This window comes from Falco rusticolus, chromosome 13 (genome assembly GCF_015220075.1).
Source record: "Falco rusticolus isolate bFalRus1 chromosome 13, bFalRus1.pri, whole genome shotgun sequence".
In the NCBI taxonomy this organism is placed as follows: domain Eukaryota; kingdom Metazoa; phylum Chordata; class Aves; order Falconiformes; family Falconidae; genus Falco; species Falco rusticolus.
Window position 1 is genome coordinate 17,344,428 of NC_051199.1, and position 23,416 is coordinate 17,367,843.

The following is a 23,416-nucleotide window of genomic DNA, read 5'->3' on the forward strand; positions in this document are numbered from 1 at the left end:
GTATGCCTCTCATATTATTGGTAATCCCTGTCTGCCCTGGAAGAATCCCCCATCTCTCTCCATTTGTTTATACGTGCAGCAAACTCCTGCAGAGCAGGGAGGAAGATGCAGGCTCTCTCCATCTGGTCTTCCAGCCAGCATTTTTCACCCCGGTGGCAGCTTGGAGAGGAGGTGAGCCGAGCTGGGTGGCTGGAGGGCAGCCTGGCTGTGCTATGGGGCTCTGGAGCAGATGTGGAGCGGGAGCAAACCCAGAGGAGCCTCATTGTTTCATCCCTACCCTAGTCCCACCCGTGCTGCTGCAGCATGCTTGGGGACCCCAAGGCAGGTGGGTACACAGCATCAATTCACCATGTTCCCAGGCAGAGCATTTGACTTTTTACCTGTCACAAAAGGAAAGTTAGAGACAGCCTGCTGTGCTGTTTCTTGAAGCTGTAAGTGCTGATACAAGCCCTCCCTGATGCTGGGTACAGAGGCGTTTGGCTGCAGCCTGTCCTGAGCTGACTCTGCCTGCAAGAAATGAGGGTCTGAAATCACTGCTTCTCCCTGCCTGAAGCCCAGGTGGGCTGGCGGTGCTTGACAGGGGACAGGCTGCACCTGGGGCCGCCAGCAATTCAAAATAAACCCATAATGGGCAACTGGCAAGCATTCAAGATGCAAGGTAAGGCTTTAAGCCGTCAACTTTGGCAACAGTCAGGAGCTATTTGGAAAATCTGAGGAAGCTTTAGGCTGAAATGTTAGCAGGTGCCTTCACTTAAGGGCACAGCACGTTGAGTCTTTGAGGTCTGGGTGTTGCAGGAGGCACCAAGAGATGTGTATGTGTCCCTGTGGGCCCTCTCGCAGAGCTCACCCCCAGACCATGGGGCTTCTTAGCAAAATAGCGTGTGTGCCAGCTGATAATGGCCAGCAGCATGGTGTATTTCAGCATTCATTGCTAAGTGGTTCTGCCTGGAAAATTGACTTGAAAATGTGTTTCAGGATGTGCCAGATATTCTCATGCTAATTTCTCAGCCAAAACCTCCCATGTGGTGTCCAATGTGATATCAGTAACTCAAAGGCAGGGGAAAATGAAGCCTCTATCTGCTTTCAAGCAATTTATTCTCCTTTTGTCTTTTTACATCCAGCAGCTAAGTAAATTACAGGGATTAAAATACAAAAGACATTTAATTTTTTAACTGTAATTTCTTAGCTCCTGGCAACAGAGTGACGAAAAAGAAGAGAAATTAAGAAAAAGAATTAAACGCGAAATATAATTTCTAATGATTAAAATACAAATACAATTTTAACTGATTAAAAGTGAGAGGACCTGTTTGAGCACAAAGAAACAGCAGCAGGCTTCAGGATTCAAGTAGCTGTAATCAGCTTCAATTTCACATTAAAAAAACCAAAGGGAAAATTTCTGCTGGTGATTACTTTGACTGTATTTCTGGTGTACTTCATCCTTCTCTTTAGTCAAGCTGCTTTTAATTTTATCAGCTTCATTCTTAATTCTGCTTTTCTGTTCCTCAAGTCTCAAGGGTTATCCAGCCCTTTGAACTGATTTCTGACATGCTCTGTGGGAGGCATGGTGCCTATCTGGAGAGCTTGTGAGATGAAAGGTCTCTTACACTCTTTTCCCAGGTGGGCTGTAATACACAGAAGTTCGTGGTTACGTGGGAAGTCAGTGACAGAGCTGGGAATTATATCAAGTCCTAATGTCCGAACCAGAAATAAGAGAAGCGAAACTCCTATTTAGTCCTCAGGTGCAGTAGATCTGAAAATGTAATTCTGAGCTCTGAATTCTCCCATAAAACCAAACAACTGCTAGGCTTAGCCCAAATCCTGTTATTTTGACACCTTATTTTTTTAGCCTCCAACTTAGGTTTTCAAAACAAAACTCAAACTAGGGTGGGGGGAAGGGGAAACCACTTCTCTAAATTCTTTCAGCTTCTCATTGCCCCACCACAACACAGCTCTCTGTAAAACACTGCACGCTGTTTTCTGTTTTCAATCATGAAAGCAGTCAGTACCAAAACCATCGGCACAGACAAGAGGCTTTCTGGAAAGGTGCACTTCTCAAAGGTGCTTTCCCCTGTGAATTCCAGAGCAAGAAAGCTCCTGCCTAAATCCTTTAATGTATGCTCAGTATTTCAGTCATTGCAGTATTTATTTCAGGTGTTCGTTACAGGTTTGGAACAGGGGTATTTGGACGATTCACAGCAATTTCTCATAACAGTTCAGTGGAATTTATACTTTGGATAGTTTTAAAGTTTTAACTTCCTGTGAATGTGTGATTTAAGGGTTTGAGGACTCTGTGAGCACCTATGCGTTGAAGACAGTTTTTAGTAGTTCTCAGTCTGGGATATGCATGAGCGTATAGGAGAAATCCCTGTTACGAATAACTAATCTAAAAGGAGATTACTTTTCCTGTAGATTTCTGCCAGGCAAAAGGTTTCACTGAGCTCACTCTCTGCTGGATTTTCCCTACTGATACACCAAGACAAACAAAAGGGCTCTCTGGACCATCCAGAACAGTGGAGGTAGATGCAGTTGCCTCAGATCTGAGGGTGACCTGTAAAGCCTTGCTCCTGGGGAGGATGCAGCAGAACAATGTCATTCTTGTTTGCACTCATTTAAATCAGTGCCCGGAGTCTTTCCTTCCCCACTGTGCAGCACGTCCCCCGCACAGGCTCACAAAGGGCTGTATTCATCAGTGAGCAGCAACTAGTTATAATCCTTTTGAAAGACAACAGGCTGTGCCAGCTCTACCAAGGCTTGTTTTAGAGTTCATCCTTCCTCGCTCTACGCAAGCCTGGGGCTGTGTTGGCTGACTCCTGTGCATGCGGATGGGTTTGAGGGTCTAAGGACCAACTGGGGTGGTTTCCATGGAGTGGGAAAGGACTCCCTGGGTCAGCAACTCGCATTGAAGTGTTTACATCCCCTGTGGGAGCTAGATGACTTCCATCCCAGGAGCCATTTGATTTTGCACCCACATTCTTCCTGCAGACAAGCTGCTGCACAACCTTGCTGCTCCGGATGGGGTGAACTTTCTTTGCTTTTCAAGCCTCAATTTATTCATGGCCAGTTTGCTCCCATTTGTTCCCATGCCAGCACTGGCCATTAGCTTAAATAGCTCTCCACAGCGCTGGATTTATTCATCTCAGTGTGTTTGTAGGGAGCAAGCAGCTCCTTGCAGCTTTCATTTTGTGAGGACAAGATTGAAGCTGCTTTAGTTCTGTTGCAGAGGCAATGCTCAGTCCTCAGTCTTCTGTATTACCCTGCTCTTCTCTGGGGCTGAGCTATATTTGCCTGCCCTGAGTCTTCCTCAGACAGTCTGGGAGAGATGATCACAGCCTGGCTGAGCCTAGGTGTTGAGGATGCAGCTGTAGCTACAGAAGCAAAGACTGAGCCAGCCGCGGCAGGTGAAGTCAAGGAGGGAGGGGAGAGCTCCCAGTGGACTTGGGTTAGAGGAAAAGTTAATTGTGGTGGTGCTGAGGAAACACTGACATAAAAAAAGCTAATGCATGCTTAATTAACACTCATTTGTCAACCTTAATGCAGAAAGCAGGGATGCCCTGCCTTTCCTTGTCTCCCACATCGCTCCTCTATGCATTCTTCATCCTGTCCCATGTCCTTCCCTGTGTCTGTCCCACCTCTTCTCCTGCCAGTGTCCTTCCTTGCTTTCTTTCCAGAAAAAGTCTTTCACAGTCCCGTTCTGAACTGTACTGGGAGGCTGGTCAGCAGTTAGGGAGGTGATTGCTTTCCCGAAAGTCATCCCCAGCAGCCACCAAATGCTCTGAAGGCAGCTAAGGAAGAGCTTTAAACAGGTTTAAACTGTTAGCTGTGCTTATGAGCTGCCTGGGGCTCTGTGTGGATTCCTGTTTGCCAGTGAATTCCCACCCACTTTCACCAAAAATCCAGAGATCCCCAGGGTGTTGCCTGAAATTTTGGCAAAACAAAAGCATGACTGGAAATTGTTGTATGACACTCAAGCAAGCAAAGGCCATCACTTCTAGCGTACATACATACAAGAATGAGCTCAGTTCCTGAAATTTAGACCCGCTAATCTGACCTTGGCCCTGTCAGACTTGACAAGTTAAATTGGCTTCTCCCAGATTCTTCCTGTCTCCCAGTCTTGCATACCCTCTCATGAAGCCCGGCAAGGGCCAGCCCCCAGTGGAGGTGGTTTCTGTGGCAACTCTAAAAGTCACCCTTTGGATGGTCCTAGAACTGTAGATCTTCCTCCCATCGAAAGGACAAGGCACTTTAAGCAAAGAGTTAATGGACAATCATAAGTTGCTGTATGTTGCAGGGGTCTCTGTTGCTGCCTGGAAGATGCATTTGTCACCTAGCAACGATATAAGGTGATGAGGAAACAACAGATTTTTAATCTAATGGCCAACATCTACCAGAGAGCAGCCACCCAAGTCCACTGATGAGATGGATATAATTGATCGAGGAGGCAAGAGATACGAAACTCTTCATCGGTAAGTGGATGAGGAGGAGGGAGCAGAGGTTATCTTCATGTATGTATATGTGTGCATATATCTCCTTATCAGGGGGAATGACAAAAAGCCTAGAAAAATCCCTCAGACTGGAGGTAGCCCTTGGACACAGAGCTACCCAGAAGATGAGTGTCTTGGTATTGCAAAACCCCAAAGACAGCGGTGTCTCAGTAGACAAGGAGTGGGCAGGAGGGCTCACAGCCCGCCATGGGTTTTGGTGCAGAGCTCCTCTGGGATTTTGGTGTCAGGTCTTGGCTGCCTTAGAGCAAGCGCTGGTGCTCTCTGTGACAGTCACATATTTGAGATGCTCAGTAGATCATGGACAAGGGGACTTCTCCTGCTGAAGCAGCAGCTCTTTTCAGTATTGGGATCATGCCTGAAGCAAAAGACAGGGCTGCTGGTGGATCCCCTCTTAGCCAAGTCTCACTGCTTTTAACATCATTACCAAGAATACAGGGACAGGCTCCATGAATTGCCACCACTGCTGGAAACCTCTGTGTGGGACCAGCCAGCAGAAAACTCCAAAGTTTGCCTTGAGGAGTGGCAGAATTCAGTTCTTCCCCTTTTCTTCTAGAAACAGAACAGATACTCGGTGTTATTTTTCAGTACCAGGAGCTCATTGTGGTACCTGCCCCCCGAAATACCAGGGATGATCCATTCGGTAGCTCTAAATTGGAACTACCCTGGGTGCTGGCTTGAGGGAAGTAATTGTGAGAGGAAGAAATTGAAATTAGTTCACTGATGGATGATCTCTTTGAAGCCTGAAATTGTAAGAGTCACAAGGTTCCCAGCAAAGCTGTGCACATTTTTATACTGCAGGAGCTTTTTCTTTTAAGATAACAGCTAAGAAATTGGTTTGGCAATTTACTGTTGAGCAAAATTGAAAAGGATGGGTCTGAACCAGGACACCAACATGTCCAGACCATTTATTTTGTGTAGCACATGCACTTAGCACCATTATGAGAGATGGTTTCTGAGAGGGCATCGTTTCAGAGGCTTGCCTTTAATTAGCAGGGAGCTGAAAGTAAACATTTGAGAACACCAGGGTTTGGCTTGGGCTTATGCAAAACTTTAACAATAAATAACAAACCTAGGTTGAGTATGTGTATCAGAGTTCGTCAGACTTCTTGACCTTTTAGTTGAAGCAAAGCCACAGAGGTATATCTCAAGAGCAGCTTAGCTTTGCCAATCATTACTGAAGTAATGGCATCACAACGTAATGCTTAACTTCTGGGAGTGATGGCTAAACATATTCACGGCAACACCCTTTGTGTTAAATCTGGAAAAACCGCAGTTAATGGTTCATTTCAGCCACGGGCTGTAAACTTCAGTGACAATCTATTACTGACTGCCGAACAAATTGGGATCATCTGTTCTGTGGTGATCACAGCTATGGTACAAACCATCTTCCACCCGCTTTTAACTTGTCATCTGGATGTATCCATTAGGATCAAATCAGTCCTTATATTGTGCAATGAAATTTCGTATCCCTTAAGAGAACCACTGGGAATGTGTTATTATTTCAGATGCATTTCTCTAGCAAACCAAGCCCTGGCACCAGCATAACAGCAGTAGAGGTGCCGGTGGTCGTTGTCCCTGGCTGGGAAGAGTATTCTTCACCCTTGGTGCATGTTTGAGGTGGTAGGCACAGTGCATAGGAGGTGGTTGGACGTAGCTCTGTCTTTTGTGTAACGCCAGAATTGCAGCTGAAGGCAGTATGTAATGAAAGCATGGATTCAAAACACTGTCTCCAGTGATTCTTTATTTGTAGCAGGTCCTGTTAAATACAGCAGTGGGTTAATATGGAACTAAGCTTCAGCAACAGGAATTTGTGAACAGCTCTGAAAATACCAAAACAACTGCAAGGTGCTGACCTTAAACTAGTGTTCCTCTAACTTCCAGCAGCTGTTTGAGTGTGTCCATGCAAACCCAAATTAATTCCCTGGCTAGCAGTGATTTCTAAAGTGCGGAAAGCCATTGGGTAACGTGTCCTCTGGCTGAAGGCAGAATATGCAGGGAAGTTTTAAAAGCTCCAAATTACAGAGGGTAAAACGCTGTTGCAAACAAAGCTCTTCCCACGTTTCTGCTGCTAGTAATGTGGAGACCTGCAGCTTTGTGTTTCACTTCATGGATCATCGGAACTGGAGTTCTGTGTTTAACCTTCTTCCAGGTAACCAGACCCTTCACTGGGACCAGGCTGATTTTAGGGATTTTGTGGGGGGAAGATTTCAACTTTTATAGTTTAGTCATCAGCCCTTTTTATTTGAGGGGGGAGAGAATTTTTTGAGGACCTGATGAATTTGGAGAGGATTTAATGTTCATAACAATTCCAATTAATGCAGAGAAAACATGACCACCTTAATACTTTATTCTGTCCATGGCTATTGAAATGGCAGAGCATGGATCTTCAGCAGCATGGGTGGGCGTTTGGCTGCTTTGATAGATTACTGCCTCGTAACAGATGCACTTTGCTGCAGTTTAACTACACTAAGGTAGCTGGGCTGAGGTAGTTTGAAGGATGATAAAAGACAGTCCAGAGGCTGTCATTCAGCCATGAAGAATACTCAGGGTACACGTAATCACAGCAATCAGCTGTCTGGTTTTGACCTGTTATTCTAATAATCAGTTGAAGTGCAAAAAAAAAAAAAGAAAAAAATTAAAATACTCTGCACCAGGGTACATGTGTGACACGGCAAATTAGCTCAGTTTTGAAAGGACACGTCTGGAAGAGTTGAAGCTTCTGTGCTTTTCTCTGTTCCTCATTTGGGTTTCAGCTGCTCATGAAATTTCATAGATAATGTTTTATATGAAAGACTTATTATACCTAAAAACCTCAAGTGAAACTAGGAACCAAAAGGCAGTGTGTGCACAGGATCAGACACGTTATAGAGATTTGTGGGGTGATTTCTTGCTGTTTAGAGTGACACAAGCTTTGCACAGCAAAATCCTTACAAAGAAGTCCTTTTAATTAGAGGTGTTGCATGACATCTCTCAATTATGTATAATTCATACAAATTCCTAATACAGAACAGAGCCTTCCGGTTTGGCTCAAAGAAAGTCAGAAACCACTGTGTTTTTGATATATGCAGAAGGAAATCCAAAGTAATGATTTACAAATTACATTCTAATAGCTTTCCCAAAGAAATAAATTTAAATTCTTCCATCTTGCTCTTTCTGCTTCCCAGTGTTACTGCAATTCTATACCTGATCCACAATTTTTTTTTATAGCAAAGTTGGGTAAGTGTTATATATATATATATAAGACACATAACACAACTCAGCTAAAAATTATATTGAAGTTCGTTCAATCATACTGATGAACCACTTTGGTTACTTTTTGCCCACATAATCTGAAACCAAGGATAAGATCAACAAGGCTTGCAAAAATAAACTTGCTTGAGTGGAGAGTAGAAAATATACCTGAAAAACAAGTTTCAGGTTCACATATTTGCAATACCTGAAACCTGACTCTGGGAATGATGCACCACTACTATCCAAAACCAGGAAAAAGCTGGGTAGAGCATACATCTGGTCAAAACAGCTCCAATTTACAGCTGCATTCACAATTAGCTACTGGAAAATGAGCTACAGGCCAAGAATTTGATCACGGGACATTTTCAGCAGACATTTCTGAATAGCGAAGCCTAGTTCTGTAAACAGGTCTCTGACACCTGCTTGCGTTTCCCTGCTCTTGTCCTTCCCTCTTTCACATCAAAAGAAATGCTTTCCCCTTGGCCTAGCTTTCATCTGCCAACTATTGAATTTATTGAGCTCTCTGTGAAGTTATCCACTGGTTTCAATATGGGCTAGCTCACACCAGAGGTGCGCAGAGGCAAGAGCTCAGCCAGAGGTCTGGTTTTCATCCCTGCAGGAACCAGCACCTGCATGGCTCTTCCCCTCTGACTTCCCACTCCAAGATCAGTAATTACACTGATAAATTCTAAAAAAACAACAACACATATCTGCCCTCTCTGATTTATGTGTGTTTTCAGTTAGCAGACTCTGAGTCGGACTGTGAGCTTGGTGAGAGGTGAGTGTCAATCCCCCTTTTCTCACCTGTGGCTGCTCACACCCCGGGCTCTTTTGGGGATGCTGTGCTCCTGCCCAGCACACCAGCACGGCAGAGGAACAAGGGCTTCCAGGAAAGGGCTGTTCGGTTTTTCTTCCAAAAGAGGAAAGGGAGGCTGGCAGCCTTTTGGGGTTTCAGCAAAAACGCTGGTGGCGGGTGCCAGTGTTGAAAGGCAAACCAGTTGCACGCTGCCTCATACATCAGCTGCAGCTGCTCCCGTCTACATAGAGAAACTTTTAATAGAGCTCCCTTGATTGAGCAAAACTTCTCCATCCTCTGCTTACTGGTGATGCTTTTCTTTGTGTTGGTACACAACAGTGTGTTGTGTTGGTGCAGTCCCATTATGCTGGATTGAAAGTTAATTTTATTTTTCCCTTGCTAGGTGCATTGGGCAGAGCGATGAAAACCTTAGCATCTGGTATGTATGGTAAGTTTCAGATCTGTTTTAGAGGGAAAAACTGGCAAACAATATTCTTTGATGGATATATAGAGAGAAAGGCATTAAGAGAGACTGATAGCTAGAGAGCATTGCTCCTGGGCTGTCCCTGTTTTCTGTCTTTACTGACTAATGGGAATCATTTATCCCTATCCTCCTCACTGTACACTGACAACTGAGCTGGGCAAAAACAATGGATGATTTCAGGGAGAAATGTTTGAATTTCCAGCCAGCACTCGGTGCTGAGCACTCAGCACTGAGACATTGGTTTCCCGGGACTTTGATCATGTCCAGTACAGTGATGGGGAAACCGCAACATTTAACGGCTATTTGCAAAAGATGTTAATGAATATGTTAATTTGAAGATATGCAGCCATCTGTTGGTGCTGCCTGCAGATGGTGATGGTACTGTTCCTCCCTGCTGCCTCTGCCTCAGGTTCCTGATGTTGTTTTTCCTGGCCTTGCTCCTGTCCTGCGGGATCTGCTGCTGCCTGCAGTGCTGGCTGAAACGGCGGGGCTGCCTCCCCCACCGGCGCACCCTGGCCGTCTTCGCGCTCAGCAGCTCGGATGCCTTTGGTTAGTCCTCTCCCTGACTGCTGCAAGGTCCTGTTGGCCCCAGCAGGCTTCCCATGGCCCATCCATAGCCCAGTAAGGGGTGGCCAGGCTTCAGTGGGAGCCGGGCTGCAGCTGGGTGCTGTGTTTCTGGTGAGCAGTGGGGTGTCTGATTTGGGCATCTTGGGGGGATGTTTGGGACCACGAACTGGAGGGGCTTAAGCAGGCCACATCCGCTTTTCCCCAGCCATACCTTCAGCTGGACTCAGTGCTGTCCCTGTGTGTCTGTGCGTGCCAAAGGAACCTAGCTGGGGCTTGGCCAACGCTGGAGCTATGTGAGCCCTTCTCCTCTGTGCCAGGGCACTTAGCAGCCCGACATAGGTAGCCACAGGCACTGGCTTGGGTCAGGCCGCCCTTTCCAACACGTGACCTGCATTTCTCAGTCAGGCAAGACTGCACCGGTCTACCTGAGCCAGCCCAGCAGGCGGTTCGACTGGCTGATACACCCTGGGATCTGTCAAAAAGTTGTCTTGGTGTGTTCTCTTCATCACGGTAGCCACCCTCAGCATTCCCCAGGAGCACCCAGCCTTTTGAGGACTGGGCTATAATAACTGTGTGTAGTACCCAGCGCTGACCTGGAGTATTGCCAGCAGCATCAGCAGGCTGGGTCAGATAACAGTCCCTCCAAGAAGAATAAAGCTAATTCTGTCATTAGACTAAGCCCTTCCCAGGGGACGTATTGCCTGCTTTCTGGGTTGTCATGAACCGTGAGCATCTCCACAGGGAGGACCCACCCCGAACCCACCCAAAATTCCTCTGTTCTCATTTCTTGTATCTGGGGTTTGTGGTGAGAGGCCTTGTGATGCCATGCTTCAAAAATCACATCCATGCCTTTCTGGTTTCCAAGTGGTTTGGCAGCTCCTCCCAGGCTCACCCCTCTCACCCCCACACTTGCTCTTCATGCCTGTCTGCTGTACGGGTCTGGCTTTGCTTTTTCCCCAGCAAGCGAAGTGCCTCAGTGCCCGTTCTCTGGATCTCAGAGCCCCAGCATGGCTGCGGAGATGTCCTCCTCTCTTGCCCCACGGTTCAGCCTTGGCGGAACTGAGTTACCTCCATCCTATGAGGACATTATGAAGGAAAACAAGCTCTAGACACCACATGTTGGCCTTCTGCAATTCCAGTGGTTCATCAGAGATCTTTCATGATGCTACAGCAGTGTGAGATCAAATCAGCCCTTTCCACAGGTTGGCTGAGAGACTGAAAAGCAGCACATATTGCATCTGAACCAAAAAGGGGAGACTAAACGCAACATAATAAAGGCAAAAAACATGTGTTGAATCTACCACAGGAGCTCAGCTTGACATTTTGATAGGGCTCTGGATTTTGAGAAGCTCCCTCAAAGGCCTATCTGTATTCAGGGTTTCTGGCTCAGCCTCCGGATTTATCTCTCTCAGGCTGCTTGAGCTGGTGCAACCCCATGTGTTTTAGGACCACATGTTGATAAATGACTTGATAGTTACTTCTCAAAACTTGGTCTGCTTCTGTCACTCGGCAGGGTGCCAACAAACACCCTCTGGCAAAGTCATGTTGTTCTAATACATTGTAATGCAATCATGCCACTCTGCAATGAAGGATCGTTTGCCACATTTAAAATATTTAGCACAGCATATCAGATTTGTCTAGTGCAAAAGGCAGCAAATTTATGATCAGGGAAGGGAAAGCAGGAGATGGGGATTATGGGGGGAGTAGCAGCAGCAGGAGCTGGTTACAGAGCACGCAAAGAAAAGTGAGTTTGCTCATTTGAGCTATTCTTAATGTCATGGTGACTGTCCCCAGCTACTCTTGCCCTAGCATTGCAGACCTGCAGGCTTTGAATGGCCCAGGACCCACATGGCAGTTCCTCACAGACATGAATTATGGGGTTAGGTATTTGGTGCTTAGCTGAAAAAAATTATTAGGATTAAAAATGTCATTTTCTTTGAGGTGTCCACTGCAGACAGGATGGAAAGAGACTCCAAGAAGCCATCCAGACTCATACTCAAGCAGGATCAACTCTACATAAGCCATTCCTAGGAGGAATTAGCCTGCCTAGTTCTCAAATTACTGAGGAAAGATGTCGAATTTCCCCTTTAGCTGGATTCCAGATGAAAGCAAGATTATTTTTTTTTGTCATGGGCAGGTCACTGAAAGCTGCATTCAGCTTGGCTGACCTGTCTACCTCTGATCTCTCAGTGGCAAGAGCTGGGGGCTGTGGTCAGATCCCTCTTGGTGCAGAAGGTAAATGTCACACCTAGTACCATGCACCGCATGCCTGTGGAGCCACGAGCTCACAGCCAAAGTGGGCAGCTGGGTCTATCTTAGATACCCCAAAAGATTAGTGGAAGCCCACAGACTGCCTCGTGGAGCAGCTCCCCAGCTGTGGAGTGAGGTTTGTACCAGTTCCTCTGCTGAGGAAGGAAACTGGGAAGATAAATCCACTAAAGGTTATGAAGTGCCCACATATTCTCATAATGAGGCTATATAAGTACCTTTGCTAGATAAAGAATTATAGCATATTTTGAGAGACAAATTCTCTGCCAGCACCACTGCAAATTATCTCCATAAAATCTTATTTTAGAAGCAGCTTTAATGTTTGACTCTTGTGTGAAAGGAAATAAATGTTACTGTAGCAAAATGAATGTTTGTGCCAGCAGGCTAAAATATTACAGGGTTTGTTAATAAGGAAAATTAGCAAATACAGACTCAGCCAGTGGAGAAGTCGGCCAGTTCTTGAGTGTCCTTTCACTGGCTGATTTAGTAAGAATTGCAGGTAATCAGCACCTCTCAGGATGAGACCTTTTATACACATAACGGCTTTCACTACTCAACCCCTTCAATTTATGCCCTGAAGCATGGGATTTGATTATGTTTGTCACTTCAGCTTGCATAGCCTGCCAGTGGGCATTAAATCAGCCATCACTTCCTTCCCACCTACACACTGCATTGGCTCCAGCGACCCCTTCGCGGAAATGAACTCCACAGGTTGTCTGCATTATACGCTGCATAACACATTACAGTCTCCCGCTTATTAATCGCTTGGCTCCGGATAAATTGCTGCCTTTAATTTCATTGAATGTCACCTTCTAATCAGATGGCTGGACAGGCTAACAAGCAAGGAGGGTTTTGGTTTCATCACCGCCATCACTCTGCATCCCCGTTTCACAAGGTCCAGCAAGCGGCACTCGTTGCCGTTGCCGAGGCGGTGGATCCTTCCCCAGCCACCCAACAGAGGGCAAGCGAAGCTTCCAGCAACGCGCCCAGGAGGCTGCTGCTCCTGCAGGAGCATTCCTGGGAACAGGTTTGTGTTTCCATGCTTAATAGTGTGTGCTCAAACGCGTTCAGCTTCATGTTTGGGGTGCTGGAGTTATTTACAAAAGGAAGAAAACTGTTACATCAAAATTGCATCGTGGCTTACGGTAAAGCAAGCTAGTGGCTGTCACAAAATCAGGCTCCAGCTGGAGTCACCAGTGTGGGAGAAGCCGTGTGCTGTGGTATTTCTGCAATGTGACAGGAGCCATGGGCACTTCCAAAAACTGCTGAAGACCAGGAGCCATCTCCAAAAAAAGAGGTTGGGCAGGATTGCTTAGGAGAGGGGCATAAACTGACCTCGCTGCTGGCTTACGTTGGGAAGGAGGGTACCCTGAGAGGGGTCTCTGTAGGCACTGCCTTGGTCCTTGGCTTCCTAATCACTGAAATGGAAAAAAGGATAGATTCCTTCCTTCTACAAATGTATTTGGGATGGCCCCACCGACCTACTGTTGTCTGAGCAAGCTGCTTCTCCCAGCAGGCCCACTTAGTCCCAGGTGTTCCAGCAGAATGGACAAGGTTTCTCCAGATCTGTGTTCCTGTTCTTACAGAAGCGGAGAATTTGGCTGGTATCTAATGCTTTTGTAAGCACTCAGCCCTTAATGAGGGCAGTTAATTCAGTTTGGCTGACGTTTTCAGAGTTATAAGGAAAGATGAGCTATTTCTTTATAACCCATCATCTTAGGAATAGGGTCCACTTTGGAAAAGCACTTATTCTGCTGTGACTGTCTGGCTATCACTCATCCTCTGACTTATACTTCCTGCTGACTTTGAGAAGAAATTGCAAACTGCTCTAGAAAAACCCAGAAAACATCAGAAGACAGATGCATTTGTGCGGGAACTTGTTGTCAGTAAGCCTTGACGAGGGGAAACAGGAGCAGTGCAGAGGAGCTAATTGCTTGGTGTTTATCTGGAAGCAAAAGATGAAGGGAATGCAGTGAGGTGCATGGCTGAACTTCCACCTCCGCGCATCAAAAGCTGAATAATAAACCCATAAACTGGCTCTCAGGTGAAATAGGGCAAAACCAAAGAGAGCTGAGTCATAACATGGGATCGGTCAGGACTGCTGGGAGGGTTGCACAGGAAAGATGGGGGAATTATCATTAATCTGTTTTTTGTTGTCATCTGAAGACTCTGGATTATGGGCTAGAGGCTTTTGTGCAGGGAGGAAGAGGATAGGGCTGGGGTGAGGTGCGCGCTCTCTCCGGTCACTCGGTGGCACAGTTCTGGCTCTGGCCTTTCTCAAAGGGTTGCAAAATCTTACAGCAGGGACACAAAGGATAGCGGGTGAAAATCGTTTTCCACTCTCTGTAACAGTACTTGGCCAGACTACTTTGGTCAGTAATCGCTTGCTCACAATATTTAACGGATGCAGAAGAGCAAACTGTGAGAGTCCAGCCCCAAGCTGAGAGAGAAAACCTCACTTTCTTGGTAGAATTTTACTTTTGTCTCTTGGAAAGTTTATAAAATGACTGTAAGTAGATGTGTCTAAGCAAGGGATAAAGTCTACAGCGGCTGAATAGCCGTTGCTGTAGGTTTGCACTGGGGTCTGATGTCTACCTACCCGCAAAGGTCTGGGCAGCCTCCGCAATCAACAGCCCACTTTCCCAAGGGCTCGGCCCCTTGATACTGCTGCCTTCCATGTGTCCTTGCAGGAGAGCAGTGATTTCCTTCACAGGAGTCAAAGCAGGTCACCTGGCAAAGCACTTTTCAAGGTAAAACTTGGGCTAACAAGTTTTTTTAAACAAAAACTTGGTTAGAGAAACACAACGCTCAAAAGCAACTGCATTTATTATATCTCACTAACATTACAATAGGCAAGGAGAACAGAAATCTGAAGTAACATTCTTATCTACTGAACATAATTGTTCAGATCTACTGAATTCACACCAAAATTACATTACATTGTCTGTGAAAAGGTGGGAAATCCATAGTTTGGGAAATACTCATGCAGCAGCAGCAGGAGATAGTCTAGTTCACAAGGTCACAGTGAGTCCTAATTACAGCCGGAGTTATTAAAAGCCCTTATGAACAAAGCTGATTGAGGTAGTGAGAGGACAAACCATTGCATACAGAAAAGGACAGCCACTGCAGATGTCATTGTTTTATTATCTCTCTCACTCACATCAAAATGGGAAATCGATACCTATCTGTCAGGCATGAAATCAACTTAGCAAAGAGCTTACCTACAAGACTTTGCTATTTTCCATAACCTGCAGCCAGCCGGATCCCTGGCAGACTGCACCGAGCTGTGCACTGTCGGTGGAGAGGGCAACAGGGAGCCCCAGGTTCCAGCAGACACCACAGGGCAGGTGCAGCAGGCAGGGTATGGGGGAGTCCCAGCTCGCAGCTGAGTCCCTGACTGCCTGTATCCTGGGAAACCAAGCAACAAGACTGAGATGCCCAAACATAAAAATACTCCTTGGAAGTCAGTGAAAATCTGAAGAAATCTTGCATTGATGGCCATCAGGAAGGCAAAGCCGGTCTATTGTAATTCCTAGTGAGCTGCCTGAATGGGATGTAAGTAGGTATTAAGGAAATACCTTCATATCTGAGCTCACCTGCTACGTCTTTAGCCTTAGGGACTGCTTGTTATTTTGAAAGGAAAAATAAATCCTGTATACTTTCTCGGAGGTTTCTTGCTAATGTGTAAACAACCAAACTAAAATAGATCTGCATCATGGCATGGTAATGAGCTAATGAGGACTGAATACTTCAGTCATAAAATCAGAGTCAGAATTAAATCAAACAATGGATTAACAATTAAATATTAACAACCGATCAAAACATCAGATAGACTGTCAGCAGGATTTGAATAATGAAGCAATGCAGCGCTGGACTGGTTGTTACAAAACATTAACCTGGCAAACCTAAGGGTTGTTGTGACCTTTTCCTAGTCCTGTTGTGCAGGAGATAGATCCTCAAAAGCTATTGTAGAGTGTGGATAGAACAGGAGTATGATTAAAGAATTAACCCTTGTTCTACATAGATACTGAAGAAGAGGAAGGCTCACAAATGTTTATGCAACATTCTTTGTTTGTAAATGTATTTGAGAATGGTGGACCCTGAGTGACGGTAGTATTTGGGGTATGTGTGTGCCGTATTTGTATACCCCCAGGCGGAGCACAGGGCTGGAGGGACTGATGACACCAGCATTTTATGTTCACCCCTGATCGGGGCTTAGACGTTCAGTCCCAAAGTGTCACTGAGCCACTGCTTGGTGTGACCCATGTGTTGCAAGTCACAAAACAACTCCCGTCACCTCAAAACAACCTGAAGACCTTTAGGACAAAGGCCCAGCCCACCATGCTGGAGAAAAAGAACAGGAGAAATCAATGGTCTAAGATCTGCAGTTACACCAGCATTAGCAGATGATGCCAGGCTATTTCTCCTCTGCTAAACAAGAAATAAATTTTTGCAGCAAGAGTTAATCTTCATTCCTCAGAAAAAGCTGTAGGAAACAGCAACAAGAGGCTGGCAGGTGTCCCTGAGTGTTAGTGGGGAGGACTAACATGCAGGCTCCACAGTCTGGGAAGGATATAGATTCAGGATTTTGATCCAAGTGATGATGTCTTTGTTCAGTACCTCCTCCCGAGGAGCATCTCTGCACTGGGTGAGTCAGGCTGGGGCAGTCAGACTGGGGCAGCCCACGGCACTGCAGCATCTCTCTTCGCTTGGGGAGGTTGAGGAGCATTCACCTCACTGGGGAGGAGCGGGGACATGGACATTGGAGCAGGCACTGAGCACAGCTCTGCCTCTGCAGTGGGTTTACCCTCCCTCTCCTTCCCAAAGTGTCCCTGAAGGAGCACAGCTGCCCAAAAAGTCCCCAGAACTTCCCTGCTCTGACACAGTGTACCAGCATCAGCTCTTCTGCCCCAAAAGCCCCACAGAAAATATGTATTTCTGACATGACTGTGACAAAGTTTTAAAAACAAACAGCTCTGGATGCCGCTTCCTGCAATAACAGGCAGAAATTCCTATCACCTCCAGGCCTCTGCATGCTTGGTATAATCCGTGAATTCATCACATCACTCATAACCCTCATACTCCTTGTCTCTCAGGTCTTTGTGAAAAAGCCTCCGTCACTTCTCCTACTGTGTTTACATCTGTTCAATATAGCTCATCTGTCGGCAATAAGTTGCTTTCAGTTGGCTAACGTAAACACCTGCCAACCCAAGCAGCATGAACTCTGCAGGCACAAAGCCTCCCTCACCTGGGCAGCAGCACTGCCACGAGGGCTCATGCTCAGATGGCTGTGTTACGGTCTGAGCTTTGCAGAGGTGCTTAAGCCTGTAGCAAAGCCATATGGACCTGCTGTTGTCCCGACTGTACCAGGGCCTGATTGTTATTTGATTAGGAGCCCTGTCAGGATTGGATGATGTTTTAACATTGCTGGTCAGTTCTGTGCTGCAGCACAAGATGCTGCTTTGAGGACAATCTGTGAGAGGTCTTGGCCCCTCATCTTCCATCATAGGGGTTATCAGAGGTGCTGTCTGGGACACAACCTGCTCCATCCATAGCCATCCCATGTGCCTCTGGCTCTCATAATATAAAGTTTCACTTCATATTGCCTGGGGAGAGAAATGAGTTTTCTCCATCCAGTCTCCCCACCAAGCAGTCAGTGGAGGACGCCTAACTTGGTGGGGCCTCAGTACCTATGGTTGGGCACAGCCTCCTGAGAGACTGCACTGCCATTTCTCCACTGCCCCTGAGCAGGTATATCTGTGCGCTGAGAGCCATTTCTCAACCCCTGGTGGTCATGACCATACGATGTGGTGCCCGTGGTAGAAAGGACTGCATTTGGACAGTTCCTACCAACCCTAAGAAAACTGCCTCAGCTTCCCTTTCCATTAAAGGCATGCAAGAACTTTTGCATCCATCCTTAGGGAACATACTGGTTTTTTTCACCCACCTTCATGAGGATATGGCTGATGCTCTAGCCTCATCCAGCCTATGGCAGCCTGGATTGCAGCAGGGGACAGCAATCCTGAACTGGTTTTAAGTATCTTTTGATAGAAAGGGACAATAGATTTTACTACTGTTTATCCTAGTTTCTAGCTGGTATAGACATATTGTCATGCACAAGGTCAGATCTTCAATCTTCACTCACTTTTTCTTTGTGCAGGCAAAAATTTTGCTAAGCAGAAAGAAGCTGGTAATTTGCAGATCTCAGTGAGTCCAGAGCATCTGTAAGTATGGGGATGGACAGTATTTTGCAGGGAAGAATGCACCTGAGTTTGCAGTGTTTCCTCAGTGCAGATGTTCATGGGCCAAAGAGAGGGCCAGGCATTTAACACAGTTCTTTATCTTCTGCTGAACTCTCCAGCTGCCCTTAAGAGGAACAGACCTCCATGCTGGGTGCACAGAGTCTAGATGTTGGTCAGATGATCAGTCCCGTTCCTTGCCTGTATTTTCTGCTTTGTACATTCTGTTGACACATTGTCAGACACGAAATAAATTCATCTTACAGTTTGGGGATCTTCATGCAGAACGCTGGGGTCTGATCCAGGAGCGGCTGATTTATCCCACTTGTACCAATAGTGTTGAGCCAAATGCTGAAAGAGTTTGTGTTGGTTATTTCAGTCTGTGCTTATGAAAGTGGCCTCAGCACTCAAGACAACAGAATTCCCTAAAGCAAGATCTTCCAAGAGATTACTTTCTTGAAGGAAGGTTTTTTTGAAGTTTTCAAAATGCAAACACTGTAGCATACAGTAAATCCTTGAAATTTAGCTTTGCATCTGTATCACAACCACAGGAGCTTGGATCTCTGTGCAATCCACTACAAATAACAGCAGAGTTCTTTCTGGAGTGCTTATCTCCTCCTCACACTCTTGTGTCCACTGCATACATTTTGGCTGTAGCTGTTTGTGAGGATGGCAAATGCACATTTGTTACAATTGTCCCAGCTGAGGAATAGCATTTCCTCAAGGAGTAAGCAGTGTGGAGTCTTCCAGAGCTGGTCTCTGTGAGGCACAGGGAGAGAAATAGGATCTGCTAACAAATGCTCGGTGACTTTCAGCTGCAAAGCCTTGAAAAGCAGAGAAAGCAGCACTCCAAGATATGACATAATAACACATTTTATGTCATACTTACACCTCAGCTCTCACCTGAAGACCTTGATGTGCTTTCTAGAACTGCTGAAATAAGACTATTCCCATTTTACAGCTGAAGGTATTGCTTTTGGGGATGAACAACCATCCTGAAGGGTGTCCATGAAGGACTTTCCCCACCCTGTGTGCCTGTAGCACACCCCAAGTGATGGCTCTATCTCTGAACTGTGTTTCACCCTGCCACGGTTCCTCACCTCTGAAGACATACATGCAGCAGGTGAGCAGGGCCCCAGATAAGAAACAGCCGAGTGACCCCGCCATGCCGAGCCAGCATGACCAGCCAAACTTGTACTGGATGCCCAGAAACACATTGTGGAAGACCAGAGAGGAGCGCTCCACGTAGACATCAACAGCATACCACACCGAGCCGGTAATGCCTGGGAGACCTGCAGGACAGGAGGGAGGTGCCACACACAGCTCCCAGAGGGACCACCAGGAGATCACAAACATAAAATCTGGAGCTATAGCCTACTGTCTGCTGGGTCAGACTTTAGCATGGGAAGACCTTCCCCAAACGGAAGCTTTTGGCCCCTGTTCAGTCTCAGCCTGGTCACAGTGAATCATGTGGATTCACCCTGGCTCCTACTGATACAAGCTGGGATGCTACCAGGCAGAGGCTGGACCTCACAGCTCGGCACTCACAGGTTCCATCAGTGCCCATAAAGTAAAAGGCAGAAAGCTCCTCCCTTCTCAGCTTGTTTAGCAACTTACTGGAAAGTTGCTTGAAGAATTTAATTTTCTAATCTGTTTTGCCTTTCAGAACTTTGCTTTTCAGACAAACTTTGGGAGGTGGATGGAGAATGTTTAAAAGAACCTCTCAAAATGTTTTACATGTGGCTGGGGTGAGTAATGTGTTAAATCTGCTTATGCTGAAGCAGAGGCTGATGTTTAAAATTGGAGTAAAGTCAAATGAAATTACTTGGTACCTAGTTGGCTGTATATTTTTGCATTTAAAATTCTCCCACTGGCTGTAACAGCAAAGCATCTCAGTCATTTGGGTATTTATCACCCAGGAGGGACAAATGTGTTATTACCCTTTTATTAGAGATCATCTGCAGAGATTTCAGGCAAAGTGACTTGCCCAAGGTCACACAATCTGTGACAGAGGCAAGAACTGAATCAGGATGCCAGGACTTTCTAGTCCTTCAGCAATTGTCTCTTTGCCTTAGCAACGACACTGACTTCACAGTAAACCAGCAGTAAATGGGAGTCATTCAACTCAGCCAAGTCGCCTGGTCAATACACGAAATGAGAGCAGATAAACTCAGCTATGTGCTGCTAGGGGCAGGCAGGGAACAGAGGAAGCTATATTGCACAAATAAAGCAAATAAAGATCTTTCCCCCATGTTTACCCTCTGGAAAATCATCAACTCCTCTCCCTAAAAGAAGAGAAGGCTTTGAAGCTTCTCCCGTTTTCTAAAGGGAGTTCTGCAGGACGGGGGCACAGCAGGGGAATACCTGCAATGAGCAGCATAACTCCAGACACCAGGCAGATGCGCAGCTTGATGAGCGGCTCATTGGGAAGGAATTTCACACAGTCCAGTCCCAGAACAAGGAAGAGAAATCCAAATCCTGACAGGATATCTGCTGTGATCATCATGGCTCGGGTCAGCACCAGCTTCACTGCAGGACAAAAGCAGATCCTTCTAGTGCACAAGGAATGGAAATGTGGGTTGGTGATGGGGCTGGATCCCAGGGGAACATATTTTTCTGGGATGAACTTTCTCCAGCTTCCCCTGGGAGTAATACCTCACTGAGAAATGAAACATGGCTCTAATATGTATGTCCAAATTATCTGTCACTGAGTAGAACAGATCTTCTTGTCTACACTCAGGTGTCCCCACCACTTATAGAAACATCTTTAACTCTTACATACCAGGGTGTTCAGCAAAGATGGAGTCGTACTCATCACAAGTTTGGATCCCATCAAAAACGTTTGTGACACATTCCCACCATAGGCCACGGCACTTTGTACTCACCTGTGGGTTGAGAAGAGAAAGAAGACCGTAAGTTAATATATTCACCAGCACAGCGGATGGTCAGCTAGGCCCTTCGACCCAAATCCTGGTCCCATTATGTCAATTGTAAACTAGAGGTTTTTAGCTTGAAGAAAAGAAAAAGTGGCAGGATAGAGGAAAAAAGTTTTCTGTGTCCCTACTAATGGGTTTAAATTAGAGCAAAAGAAGTTCAGACTATCCATTAGGGAAAAAACCTTCCTATTGGCAAGGACAAAAATTCTGAAGGAAATTTCTGGGAGGACCTATGGGCAGCAGCTGATGGGAGAGATCTAAGAGCAGGTTTGATCACTCCTTGCCAAATGCTTGTCTAGGCTGACGGGGCAGGGCTATGGACCAGATGACCTGAGACTTTGCTGTCCATGCTCCCCTTATACCATCCCCCCTGCCAAGAAGGGGCAGCCTGGTGGGGCTGGCGTGGGGCTGGCGGGGCAGGCGTCTCACCAGGAGCTGGGTGCCCACCATGGGAGGTGGCTGTGGCACGGTAGAGGAGGGATTTACTGCAGAGCAGAGGTGTGGATGTGAGCCCCTCTCCAGAGGTGTGTGAAGAGCTGCCCCCGAATGACTCAGCCATAAACACTGGCTGGAAAACAAGAGGCATCCAGCGCTGATCCTGGCCCTGGGGCTCCTGGTGTGCTGCTGACTATGAGACCACGCGTGCCCAAGCCACACTCATCACTGAGACATCCAGACTCGGGCAGACGTTGCAGTAGCATCATGGCTAATCGTCTCCTCTGTCCTGAAGCCGTAGATACCATTCCCAGCCCAGCCTTCCATAAATCACTTTAATATGGGAGGTATTTTCATTACCAATGCAAATATGGCAACAAGCACCTCTAAAACATTCCTGGAATTGCTCATACAAGGAGCAGAGTTAATGTCAGTGCAGCTTTGGACTCCAGCCTGCCCCACTGCTGCCAGTGACACCTGCTGCACTTAATGGAAGGAGACACTCTCCCAGGGAATGGGTTTCACACGGGGGAAGGGGACTGGGCTTGCTTGGATGATGCAATAAATTCATTTTACTTGCACTTTGTGTAAATCACAAAGCAGATAATAACATATCTCAGCCACCTAATAAAGCCTCATCCAGGATGTACTCAAGTCATAGCCAACCACAGTATTTTCTCCACAATACAATGTCCGAGCCAAACTGCACACCTTCTTTGTGATACTGCACTGTGGATAAAAGGTGAGTAAAAATGACTCACTACTTCAGACTGACAAAGAAGATACTCTTTATGTTTGAATGAAAATGAGCCACGCTTTGTTTCGTGAAGATGAAAACTACTTACAATTTCTGAGAATTTCTGGGTATGTTTAATGAAAAATATCACCAAAAAATGAGAAGCAATGCTGGAAAAAATCTGGTTTCATTGATTCTATGCTTTTCAAGAGAACAGAGTCATGTAAAACAATTTGCTGTGTTTATATTAGATGTAAGTTTTTACCATGGTTCTCGGAATCCAACTGCAGCTCCTCTTCTGTTTTAACTCACCACCGTTCAGGCTGTGCTTGAAATTAGCATGTTTATATTAAATTACATTTTGTTCCACTTGTATTTATGTCATTTCATGTTCCTCCCAAACCACTGTAGGCTTACTCATACTACTCTGTATTCAGCGAATACTCTCAGTTACTTCCTCACTTTTTCACATTAGTACTGGGTTTTTAATCTCACAAGCAGCACCTTTGTCCAAATTATTTATAGACTAACAGGATTCCAGGCTTTGTCAGCCCCCAAGCAAAACAGAGGTCCTATGGCGTAACTGTTGTGATCATGGTCCAGCTTGTGCAAAACAACCCTTCCCAGACTAGAAAAAAACCTGATTAATGTTTCATGTTTCTTGGGGTGTTTCAGCTGTCACCTACTGCTAGTGCTGAATGCAGGCAGAAGCAGGGATCAGCCCATCTCTATGCAGCATGTGCACAGCCAGGGAAAAATGTCACATTGCCTGGTGCAGGAGGGATGGGAACACACATCAGAAGGGGACCTGCGGCTGGCCTGAGCCACTGCGCTGCTGAGCTGTCACCTGCCTCATAACCTCCTTGGCCATCCCTTGCTCCCCTCTGCTTTGTGCACCGTTTGTCCTTCTGGTTGTTAATCTGCTTCTAAACCACCCTTGGGCATCTGCCCTTGTGCAGGCAGCACAGACCCTCAGGCACACAGGAACCCGCTGCTGTAAATGGGAGAGAGGTCAGGGCTGGCTGATGTGTCATGTGGGGGCACGGGTTTCTCCATCCCATGGCCAGACCCATGCACCATGTTGGTAGCACTAATTCCCCATCACCTCTTTCCGCCCCCCAGCAAATCTGCTCCACCTTGCCCAGCCAAGGACTCCCTGAGAAGCTGAACATCACAGCCAAGCTCCTCATCTCCCACTTCGATTATGAAACACACCGCCACG

General features: G+C 46.3%; 2 protein-coding genes across 2 annotated transcripts; one reads left to right on the top strand and one right to left on the bottom strand.

Moving 5' to 3' along the window:
• Window positions 1-627: 627 nt before the first annotated feature.
• TMEM207 (transmembrane protein 207) lies at window positions 628-11,601 on the top strand. Its single transcript, XM_037407280.1, has 6 exons — window positions 628-658; window positions 6,551-6,651; window positions 8,474-8,511; window positions 8,933-8,977; window positions 9,423-9,562; window positions 10,541-11,601. The coding sequence occupies exons 1-6, from the start codon at window positions 628-630 to the stop codon at window positions 10,687-10,689; spliced, it is 504 nt and encodes a 167-aa protein (XP_037263177.1). The 3' UTR covers window positions 10,690-11,601.
• A 2,022-nt stretch (window positions 11,602-13,623) lies between these two features.
• CLDN16 (claudin 16) lies at window positions 13,624-21,026 on the bottom strand (the record flags this gene model as incomplete). Its single annotated transcript, XM_037407282.1, has 4 exons — window positions 13,624-18,846; window positions 19,188-19,379; window positions 20,452-20,616; window positions 20,870-21,026. Coding segments are annotated over 4 exons (654 nt in total), but the record flags the coding sequence as incomplete, so codon positions are not given.
• Between the last annotated feature and the right edge of the window lie 2,390 nt (window positions 21,027-23,416).